General features: G+C 53.7%; 1 protein-coding gene across 1 annotated transcript; it reads left to right on the top strand.

Annotated features, from left to right (window-relative positions):
• The first annotated feature begins 115 nt into the window (after window positions 1-115).
• Window positions 116-7,927, top strand: PPM1M (protein phosphatase, Mg2+/Mn2+ dependent 1M). Its single transcript, XM_050904593.1, has 10 exons — window positions 116-333; window positions 1,722-1,845; window positions 2,491-2,745; window positions 3,265-3,377; window positions 3,952-4,036; window positions 4,365-4,483; window positions 4,975-5,038; window positions 6,000-6,107; window positions 6,405-6,553; window positions 6,826-7,927. The coding sequence occupies exons 1-10, from the start codon at window positions 116-118 to the stop codon at window positions 6,968-6,970; spliced, it is 1,380 nt and encodes a 459-aa protein (XP_050760550.1). The 3' UTR covers window positions 6,971-7,927.
• Window positions 7,928-10,177: the final 2,250 nt, after the last annotated feature.

The following is a 10,177-nucleotide window of genomic DNA, read 5'->3' as shown; positions in this document are numbered from 1 at the left end:
GAGCCCGCCGCCGCCGCCCCGGGGAGGAGCCGCCGCCGCCGCCGCGCCGGGGCCGCACTGCGGCGCCGCCTGGCGGAGTTCAGCGGCGCCACGCGTACCCGAGCCGGGCCCCGCCATGTCCACCGAGTGGCTGCGGCGCTTGCGGCGGGGCGGCCCCGCGGAGCGGCCCGGCGGCGCGCAGGGGCCTGGGCCGGGCCCGCCGCCCGCCGCCCTCTGCTACCGCCGGCCTAAGTTCCTGCGTGGCGGCGGCATCGAGGAGAGCCCGCGGGGCGGGCGGGCCGTGTGGGGCACCGGGCCCGAGCGGCCCCTGCCCTGGGGCGCGGGCTACGCCGAGTGAGTGCGGGCCGGCAGCGGGGCCGCCACGGGGAGGGGGCTCCGGGAGACCCCCGGCGGGGGGGGTGGTGGTGTTAGGGGGTCTCCCCGGGTGCTTATAGGGTTTTGGGGGGGGCAGTGGAGGTTTGGGGGGACGCCCAGGGTCTGCGTGGGGTTAGGGGGGCTCTTGGGGGGTGTAGGGGGGTGCGTGGGGGGTATAGGGGACGCCTGGGGAGGTGCCCAGGGGGGTGGTCGCACCCCACTTCTTCCCCCCACTGCGCTCCCCTCGACTGCAGCCCTGGCCCAAGCATGGAGCCTCAGCCTTCCCCCTGGAGAAGGACGGCTCGCAGGCAGAAATCGGCCCCCCCTGCCCGCGCCTGCCCGCAAGGAGAGGAGCAGCTTCCTCCTCCAGACACAGCAGCAGCGTGAGGTTTGATGTGGCAGCACATTTTCCCGGCCCTTCTCCCTCCCTATCGGTGGCTGGCAGCAGCGTGGGACACACCTGCCCACCCCCCTGCCTGCATTTAGCTGCCTGCACCCAGCCAGCCGCAGAGCAGGTCACCATTGCTTGTGACAAGTGGCAGGGGCAGCCCAGAGAGCAGAATGAGGTCAGCTCAAGTGTCTCATCCCCTAACCCAATGGTGTTTACACCATAATTTTACCACTGGGATGTCACCCGTCCCCTGCTCTGCGCCCTGGTTGCAGGGAGCTGGTCAGGCAGGGCTCTGCCATGGGGCTGCTGTGCTGGGCAGCGGCAGGCAGAAAGCCCTCCTTTGCAGGGAGGATGTTTGGGGCAGGGGGTGGTTTCTTGGGGCTAGCAGCACTGGGCGTCTATCCCCTTGCTCCTAGCAAAGCACCTTTAAAACAAAGGGAGAGGGAAGATCAAATTTTTAGAAATCTCTGGGTTTGCCATTTTTAAGGGCAGAGAGGACGGATCAGGCAGAACAACTCCAGCCAGGAGCTGTCCCCACATCCTGGCCGGACCGCATCACGACCCCGTGGTCATGGGATGGTGCAGTGTGGAGAGAGGAGCTGTGCAAGGAGAGCAAGCTCCCATCCAGGGACAAACATTAGCAAGGCTGGCAGGAAAAACAGTGATGGTGGTTTTGCAATTCACTGTGTCGCCAAGGAAATAGCACAGTGTGGGCTGCTGACAAGGGTTGCCTGAAGCCAGGGTGCTCCAAAACCACTCACTCGTCCCTGGCCAAGCTTTTCCCTGCTGCACAAAAAGGACTTGTTATTTAGGTCCCCAGCAAAGAGATCCCTGAGTTTGAAAAGGGAGCAGGGAGCGTGGGGCTGGAAGGAAGGGGCAAGGTGCAGCCATTCGCCATGGCTGCAGAGCACCCAGCACAGCTGGCTGGGAGCAGGCGAGGTGCTCCTCGCCTTACCTGGAGCGTTTGCACCCCCAGGGTTATCAATGCCGAGAAGTCGGAGTTCAACGAGGACCAGGCAGCCTGCTGTCAGATCTCCATCCGGAGGAGAGAGCCGGGCCTGGAGGAGGACGAGGAATGGCTGATCCTGTGCTCCACGCAGGTATAGCCCCCAGGCAGGCTGTGCTCACCCTGCTGCCGGCCCTGGTCGGCACCCAAGGGCCCAGGTACAGGAAACACAGGGTTGCCCCATCAGTCCTACATGCCCACACGCTGAAACCCTTCCTTGGATGCATTTAGGGGACCCACGTACCCTATGTCTGGCCAGCAACCATCCAGCTCTGCCCGTACGTGCCATTTCTACTTCCATGGCCCGTGCCTTGCGGCATTTCAGGTCGTCCAATCCCTTTACTCACCTTTCCTTTACTGTCCTCGCTCTGCTTTCCAGGGCCAGTGCGTGTTGTCATGACTCAGGGACAGCAGCGTGAACCAGGCACGTGGGATGTTCTCACGTGGGAGTGGCTCTGCCTCGCCTCTTGTAAAATGGCCCCATCTCCCCTAAAACACAGAGGAATAGCACGTGAGGGCTGGTGGCTGTGAATCCAGCCGCTCAGAGCTCAGATGACGGGTCTGGCAGAGCAGGCATCACATGAGTTTGAGCTGCGCAGGAGATTAACTGGTGGCAGGGAAGGGTAGCTGGGGTGGAAAAGCCAGGCAAAACACGTACAGTGAAGTCCTGGCTGCGAGCCTGCCATCTGACCTCTCCAGCCCATCTTCCCCCTCTTTGCTGTCTTGTCCCTCACTGCAGTTTCTGACTGGTTACTACTGGGCACTGTTTGACGGCCACGGTGGCCCAGAAGCTGCCATCATCGCCTCCAACTATCTGCACTACTGCATCAAGCAGAAGCTGGAGGAGGTTGTGGGAGGCATCATAGAGGCCCGTCCCCCCATGCATCTCAGCGGACGCTGCGTTTGTGACAGTGACCCCCAGTTCGTGGAGGAGAAGCACATCCATGCAGAAGACCTGGTGGTGGGAGCCCTGGAGAACGCCTTCCAGGAATGCGTGAGTACCCCATGCAGGGCACCGGTCCTGCTGCCCCAAGCAGTCAGTCTGTCCCTCCCCGCTGCCCAGGGTGGGCAAGGTCTGCAGTCCTGCAGCTCATCGAGCAGGCGGGAACATTCAGCCAAACCTTTAGGCGTGCTGAGATCGCGCTGGGTCAGCTCCCCAGGATCTGCTTCAGATCTATTGCGTGTCAGCCGTGCTGACCCAGAGCAAAGCTACAGCATCTCTGCTAAACTGCACCCAGGGGATACGTTTCTTTAGGGCTAGACAGTGGCTATTGTCACACTCATACAGCGCATAAAAGTTTGAGATCTCCCCATCATGCTCCTAAAGTGGTCCTTAGTCCAGTAGCAACAGCTTTGTTGGCTGTACTGAAGCAACATTGTCTTTCGCCTTGCTGGTTCCCCATCGCCCATCTGCAATCAGTTTTGGTTCTGGATTTCTGCTGGGAGACATGAGGCAGCTGCAGAAAGCAGCAGCCCAGCTCACGTCACTCTCCAAACTTCTTTAAACCAACAGGATGAAGTCATCGGCCAGGAGATGGAAGCTACGAACCAGACGGGAGGCTGCACTGCTCTGGCTGCCCTTTATTTCCAGGGAAAGCTGTATGTGGCTAACGCTGGGGACAGCAGGTGAGCCATAATAAAAGGGAGAAGTTGCTGGGGGATGAGAGCTGAGGGATAAGCAAGGTTTCCAGCATCTTATTTAATCCTACGGAAGGTGAACGTGCAGCCCAGCCATTTCCCTCCTGCCTGCCACAGGACCTGTTGGAAGGACGGGGTGCTCTCATGCCTCCTGGAAGGGTTTTGGGATTTCAAGGGAGTAATGCTGCCCAGCCACAGGGCAGCATTGGGGCGGTAGTGCAGCAGTAAGCTCAGCCTGGCAGGTGTTAAAAAGTGGAAGGTGATTTCAAGGCATCCTAAAGAGCTTCCTCATCTGGCCTTGGCCCACCATTCCTCTAGCAGTGAGCTCTACCATTGTCGAACCAGGCAAGCTCAGTTCTCTGCTGCAACAGTGCAATTGCAATGGAGTTATTTAAAATACACCGGCATTTTTAAATGTTTCTGGGTGCAGAGCTATTCTCTGGCATTGCTCTGCCACTGGTTATTCCCGGTCCCACACCTGGCTGACCCTGGGGCTAGCCTCGGTAAGAGGAGGGCTGCAGTGACAGACACAGCTCAGCTCCTTGCCTCTTCCCCCTCATAGGGCGATTCTTGTTCTGAAGGACAACATTGTGCCCATGAGCTGCGAGTTCACACCCGAGACAGAGAGGCAGCGAATCCAGCACTTGGTGAGTGACTCCTTCCGTGCATCAGACGATCCAGCTGCGAGCATCCCACTGGGTCAGAGAGGGCTTGTGCCAAGAGGACCACCAGCTTTCCTCGAAGGCCGCTATGTGGCCAGAATGTCATCTGGCACTAGCCAAGGAGGGCTGGGGGCAAGACTCAACCAACAGCCTTTAGTATGGGAGATACTCACATCCTTCTTGGGATGTGCTTTTCCAATTCTGATCTCCATTCTGCTGCTGGGAGTGCCAGCCTTGAGGCGGAAGCAGTTTTGGTGCCCTGCTCTGCTGAAGCAGAACCTGTCCATCCTCATGTCTTTGTTCCCTTCTCCAGGCTTTTCTTTTCCCCAAGCTCCTGGATGGTGAGTTCACCCGCTTTGAATTTCCACGGAGGTTGAAGGGAGATGACGTGGGCCAGAAAGTCCTGTACCGGGATTACTTCATGGAGGGCTGGTGAGTCCTTTCTGCCTGAGGATAAGGCTGTGGCACAGGGCAGCTTTACCTGCTGGTAGCAATTGCGAGGTGAAGGGAGAAGGAGCATGCCCCGCTGGTGAGAGCAGCGGGCTTGACGGTGCAAAGCTGTGCCAGATCAAGTGAAGGATGCTGTGAGCAGCCTCCCCCCAACTGAAGGACTGGGGCCCTGGCAGGGCGATTAGGGAACAGTTGAGATGTCCTTCTGGGATCCTGTGAGGTGGGGCTGGTGCAGAGAGTCCCAGCCTGGTGCAGGTACAAGCTGGGGCGGAAGGGGAGAGGGAAAAACACCTGGGCATTCAGCGAGGGGTCATCTTCACTGCATCTGCTTCAGCAAGTCACCTTGCCCCTTCCTCAGTGAGCTGCCTGTGCATGGGGACACCACAAGGGTTGAATCACAGTCGAAATGTGCTGGCTGGGTTGTACCATCAACTCAGACAAATCCTAAATCAACAGTGAATTCTCTGTTCTAGGGGATACAAGACAGTGGAGAAAGCCGACCTCAAGTATCCTCTTGTCCATGGTCACGGGAAGCAGGTAGCTTAATGCTTTACACACTGGGAATGCAGAGGCAAGTCTGCTGGGGGTCCTCGGTGTGCCTGTCACTCACAGTCACACTCTGGGGCACTATGGCAGACTGGGGCTGCAGAGCACCCAGTGCTCTGGGGCTCTCCAGCATGGCACAGTGCCACAGCCCCGATACAGCAGCTCCCTTTGCTAGCACCATGCTGCCTGGTTAGTGTAAAGCAGAGCCCTCCGGAGCAGAGAGGCTGCACCCTCCTCCAGAGGACCTGCTAGCAGAGCAGACAGCAGCCCTGAGCCAGCCTGCCCTTTCCTCATCTCCTCTTGCACACAAGAACTCATTTCAGATGAGAACTTATTTCATCAGATCCCACTTTGGACTGTCTCCTCCAGCTCTAACTAGCACCTTTCCCACAAACCCTCTTCCTCAAGGAGAGGCTGAGAAAAGGAGCCTGGAGAGGGAAGGAGGAGGCGGGGAGAAGCAATGACTGCACACATCCAGCGTCTGCCTGCTGGGGTTGAGCAGAAAGCCCCGTCACCTCCCCCAGCACTACAGCCCGCATGCCACCCCCTTTGCAAGGAGTCAGTGCAGAACCTCCTTTGCCAGGAGAAAGGACCCCTTTCCCCACCCCCCACCTCCAAACCAACCCACTTTTCTTCCTCACCACCCCAAATCAAGAGCAGATGCCACCGTGGGCTTCCTGAGGTCGGTAGCATTACCCAGAGTACATGCACCGACTCCAGAGCACACCATGGGCCACCAGGAGCCGTCCATGTGCCGGCTGTCTCCACGCTCGCATCAGGCCGTTGCTTCTGATCATTCCTCCATCTCTGAAGTCTCCAGGGGCTGTTCTGGGTGATGCTTGGAAAAGGGTCCTAAAGGCAGCACATAGATCAGTCAGGACAAGCCACACGTCAGCCTTCAAAGGTGCCACGTTCTTATGTTTCAATACTGTTTTGCTTTGTTTGGGGCCAGGCTCGCTTGCTGGGGACTCTGGCTGTCTCTCGAGGTCTGGGGGATCATCAACTCAAAGTCATCGACACCAACATCGAAGTCAAACCTTTCCTCTCCTGCATTCCCAAGGTCAGTCGCGGCACATGGGAATTGTAGGATGGAATTAAACATGCTGCTCCTCCTCTGTAGCACCCACCTTTTACAGACCTGGCAGGCCTTAGCCATGTCCTTTTTCCATCCCCTATCTCTCTGCCTGCTGCCCAGAGAATCCCCAAGACAGACGAATCTAGAAGCACAGCAGCAAGGGGATGTAAAAGATTCAAAGCACCCTGGTCCCACTTTGTCATCTCTCAGGGGAAGAGTCATCTCCCTGACCCCTCTGGTACATTGCAGGAACTGTCACTGATTTACTCCTGTGCTTTCCAGGTGAATGTATTTGACTTTGCTCTGCATGACATTAAGGAAGACGATGTCCTCATCATGGCAACTGATGGCCTTTGGGATGTTCTGTGCAACAGAGAGGTGGCCCATATGGTCAGGAGCTTCCTTGCAGAAAACAGGACAGATCCTCACAGGTAAGATCAGCTTTGCCATCATCTTCCCTTCCAAAGAACCTGGTCAGACCAAAAGCAGGCTGAGATCACTCTGCCTCTAGGTCAGCTCCAGACACTCTTTTGTGACTCTGGAAACTGCCTCCTAATCCCTCCCCATCCTAAAGAAACAATGATAAAGCTGGTGTCTTAAAAAAAAACCCTACTATTTTGACAACATAAAGCCACATCTCAATGTTGTTGTTAAGGGAATAGTGCCATAGTTAACCCAAACCTTGCATTTTTTCCACCCACAGGTTTTCAGAACTGGCCAAGTGCTTGGTATGCAGAGCAAGGGGAAAGAAGAGAGGCCACCAGTGGATGCTGGATGACAGCCACGAGGCATCCTACGATGACATCTCTGTATTTGTCATCCCACTACACAACAGGGATGAGGACTGAATGTTAGCGTGACAGGCAGGATCTCTGTGTCCCCCTACTGTGGTGCTATTCAGCATCAGCCTGAGGGCTTTCTGCTGTGTGTGTACACTCTCTTCAAGCAAAACCATCTGCAGTGGAACCTGAAAATGCCCAGCCAGCACTTACGCAGATGATCAACAAGAACATTAGCTCCTTAAAGAACATGCAAGAGAGGAACAGTGGGCAACAAATCATTCCCCTTACTCCTTTCTCATTGTTGGGCCAAGGAGAAGTTGCAAAGGGGGCCACGCAAGCTGAAGGGTACTGTTTCCAGGATCTTTGTGGTACAGTGAGACTCAAATCCACGTTTCTGGTGACCCCTCTCCCTTTTTAAGATTGAAGAATGAGGATCAGCTGAGATCCAACCAGTCTCAAGAGCTGGCTTTTAATCAGACTTGAACTAAGTTCTGTAAAACTGGATGCATAAGCTGAAGTCCCCCTCGTATCCATTTGCTGTAACGCGAGATGTACTGAAAACCCGGGAGCTGCTGCGAAGACAGCATTAGGCACGGCCGTGCCTGCGTAATGCAAACGCTGAAGCAGTAGCCCAGACCTCTTGAGAAAGTTGCCATTTGTAGGCAGCACCACCTCAAAACAGACGATGTTAGCAGATGAAGCTAAACATCGGTGTACAGGAGCCTCCTGTGTAAAGACACATGCCTCACTGTTATTTGAGAGCATTTATTAGTATGTAATGCAACGTACAGATTTCTAACAAATCTTGGTCCACCACACTTGCTAACACTTTTTCTATTCATTCAGGTAATTTCTGACAGCAAAGCTGGTTTTGTAGCAGTAGCACTGATGAGAACCGAGGTGTTTAAGTACATCAGCTGATTTAGTAGAAGAGCTCCAAGTAAAATAAAACCAGTTTGTTCAAATTTGTCTGCAGTGCTGAATCTCAAGCGCTTACCCTCATTACAACACTTAACAGCAGCGCAGAAGACGTGCCAAACAGAGTTGTGGCTTAAACTTTGAGGATCTGCTTTTCAACCTGTTCATTAGCCAGGCAAATTCAGGTCTGGACAAACTTCCCATCTCCCCAAGTCCCCGCTTTGGTTTTCATTATGCATTACACAAATTGCCAGATTCCCTAGTGAAGCGGACAAACCCCAGTGTGTGTTTAAGTTCCACAAGGATGAAAGTCCAAATAAAAATACCTTTCCCCCCCCCCCCCCACGCATCTTACTGCAGTTTTATTCCTGTCAGAGGTTTTACACAGACCTGAGACGGAGAAAAACAGCCTTAGAAAATCCCAGGGGAGTTTTTGCTTTGGGTTTGTCTTTGCCAAAAACCAGTTTGTCACTAGAAGTATTTCCTTAGCAGTACTACCCCCAGGGCTAGGTGTCAAAAGATGATCTCCTGCAGTGGGAGGCCTGGACCCAGGAATGAGGCAGCCTTCTCAGCTATCTGCTCATGGTTTAAGCAAGGGATAGAACAAAAAACATTTCTCTCCAGCTTCACTTTTCCCCCATCCTCTTGAGTTTAACCTGAAAACAATGCACGTGGAGTTTTACCCACGTTAACTTGATGCTGGCTGCCGTCCCCCCTACAGCAGCTGTAATGCTATATATACATTGACTGTAATGATCCAAGTCTCCTGTTACACCAAACCAACAAGCTACTTCCCCACCTTCCTGCTGAGAAAGGGCTCGGCTCTTCCATCCACACCACAGGCTTTTGTGAACACCCTTCTACCTAGGGCGCCATACCTCAACAAGTAGCCGTCCCAAGACTGCGTCCCTATCCTGATACATTCCTAGGCAAGAAAACCCTCTTAAAATGGGTGTGTTATGTAGGGATAGCTTCAGAGCATCACAGTTTCCACTACAGAGCTTGTGACTTTCCAAAACAAAGGGGCTTTTAAAAAAATGGATGATTTTCCCATTCCCCCTCTAAGAAACCAGCAAGTTGTATCACACCGGACAAACGCAGAATTTACAGCACTCAGTGATCTCTCTACAAAATATTTATTGGTAACAGCCACAACATTGAATTCTCCACATACGTAGTATTTTGTGACAAAGCATAATTTGACTTCATGTATTTACACTCATCTGGCAGATACCACCTAGGAGTCAAACTCCCCATACCAGCTCACGACCAGAGACCGGTTTCCAAAAGGCTCGCCAGGATCCTAGCCCCTGACCCAAAACCAAGCTGAAGTCTCTTAAAGTGCAAATATAGTCAAGAGGCATTGGAAAAGATACTCTGCTGCTTCCAAATTTGTTCACCCCATTGCTCCTGTGTCCCCCAGAGCAGGAGTTGGGACATTCAGCAAGGACCTGGGAGCCTCAGTAAAAAACCCAAAACTCTGACTAACTTGGAGAGGAGAATTAGACCCGCGATCTCCTACAGCCCAAGCAGATGTGCTCAGCCACCGCCACTGCTTGTTGAGAGGTGGGCTGTTGAGCCTCCCTTGCCCCTTGTTTTGAAGAAAGGTCTTTACGTCATCCCAAAGAACATGGTAGGGGGGGATTCAGCTTTTAAACATGAAATGTGGAGGGGGAATGCTGTTTCCTGCTTGGCTTTACATAAGGTTGGACACTCCGTTAGACCTGGGGGCTGTGTTCTTAATGAGGTCCGTTTCTCATTAGCTGGCTGTCCTGAAGAGCACAGGAGTCGCAGCCCTGGTACTTTTAGAGAAGCACATAGAAGCTGGAAGCTAAAAGCTCTATTCACCTTTCCTGTCTAACCTTCTAGAAGCACGTGGTACTTGAGTTCCTTGACAATACTTGGCACATTTCCCTCTTTTAAAGGCAGATGGGAAACACTCAGTGCTACATCAACCAAGAAAGAGATCTTTGCCTGCATGGGTGGCAGTTGGCCCTGGGAAGGCATTCAGCTTTCGTTCTGAACTGAGCACTAGTGCTGTGTTGTGCACGAACCTGTAAATTTATCTTCACTCCAGAAAGCCACTGATGTTCTTAGTGTGTGTGTCCTTCTAGATCAGTCCTTTGGTCCTCTTTTTCTTAAACATTTCATGCTGCAACACACAATGTTTTACAATACTGCAAGCAGAAGAGAGCTGAACAATGGTCTTTAGACAAGCACTCAAACCACACTAGCAAAGAGCATTTTTAGAATAAAAGAATTCCAAATGCTTCCCTGTGAAAAGTAACAAGAAAAATGGCTGGAGGCTATCTGTTCACTTCCTCAGGCAACAGACTCGGTAAAACGCTGAAAGAG

This window comes from Gymnogyps californianus, chromosome 13 (assembly GCF_018139145.2).
Source record: "Gymnogyps californianus isolate 813 chromosome 13, ASM1813914v2, whole genome shotgun sequence".
Classification (NCBI taxonomy): Eukaryota; Metazoa; Chordata; class Aves; order Accipitriformes; family Cathartidae; genus Gymnogyps; species Gymnogyps californianus.
Note: the sequence above shows the minus strand (reverse complement) of the source record. Positions and strands in the feature narration are given on the sequence as shown.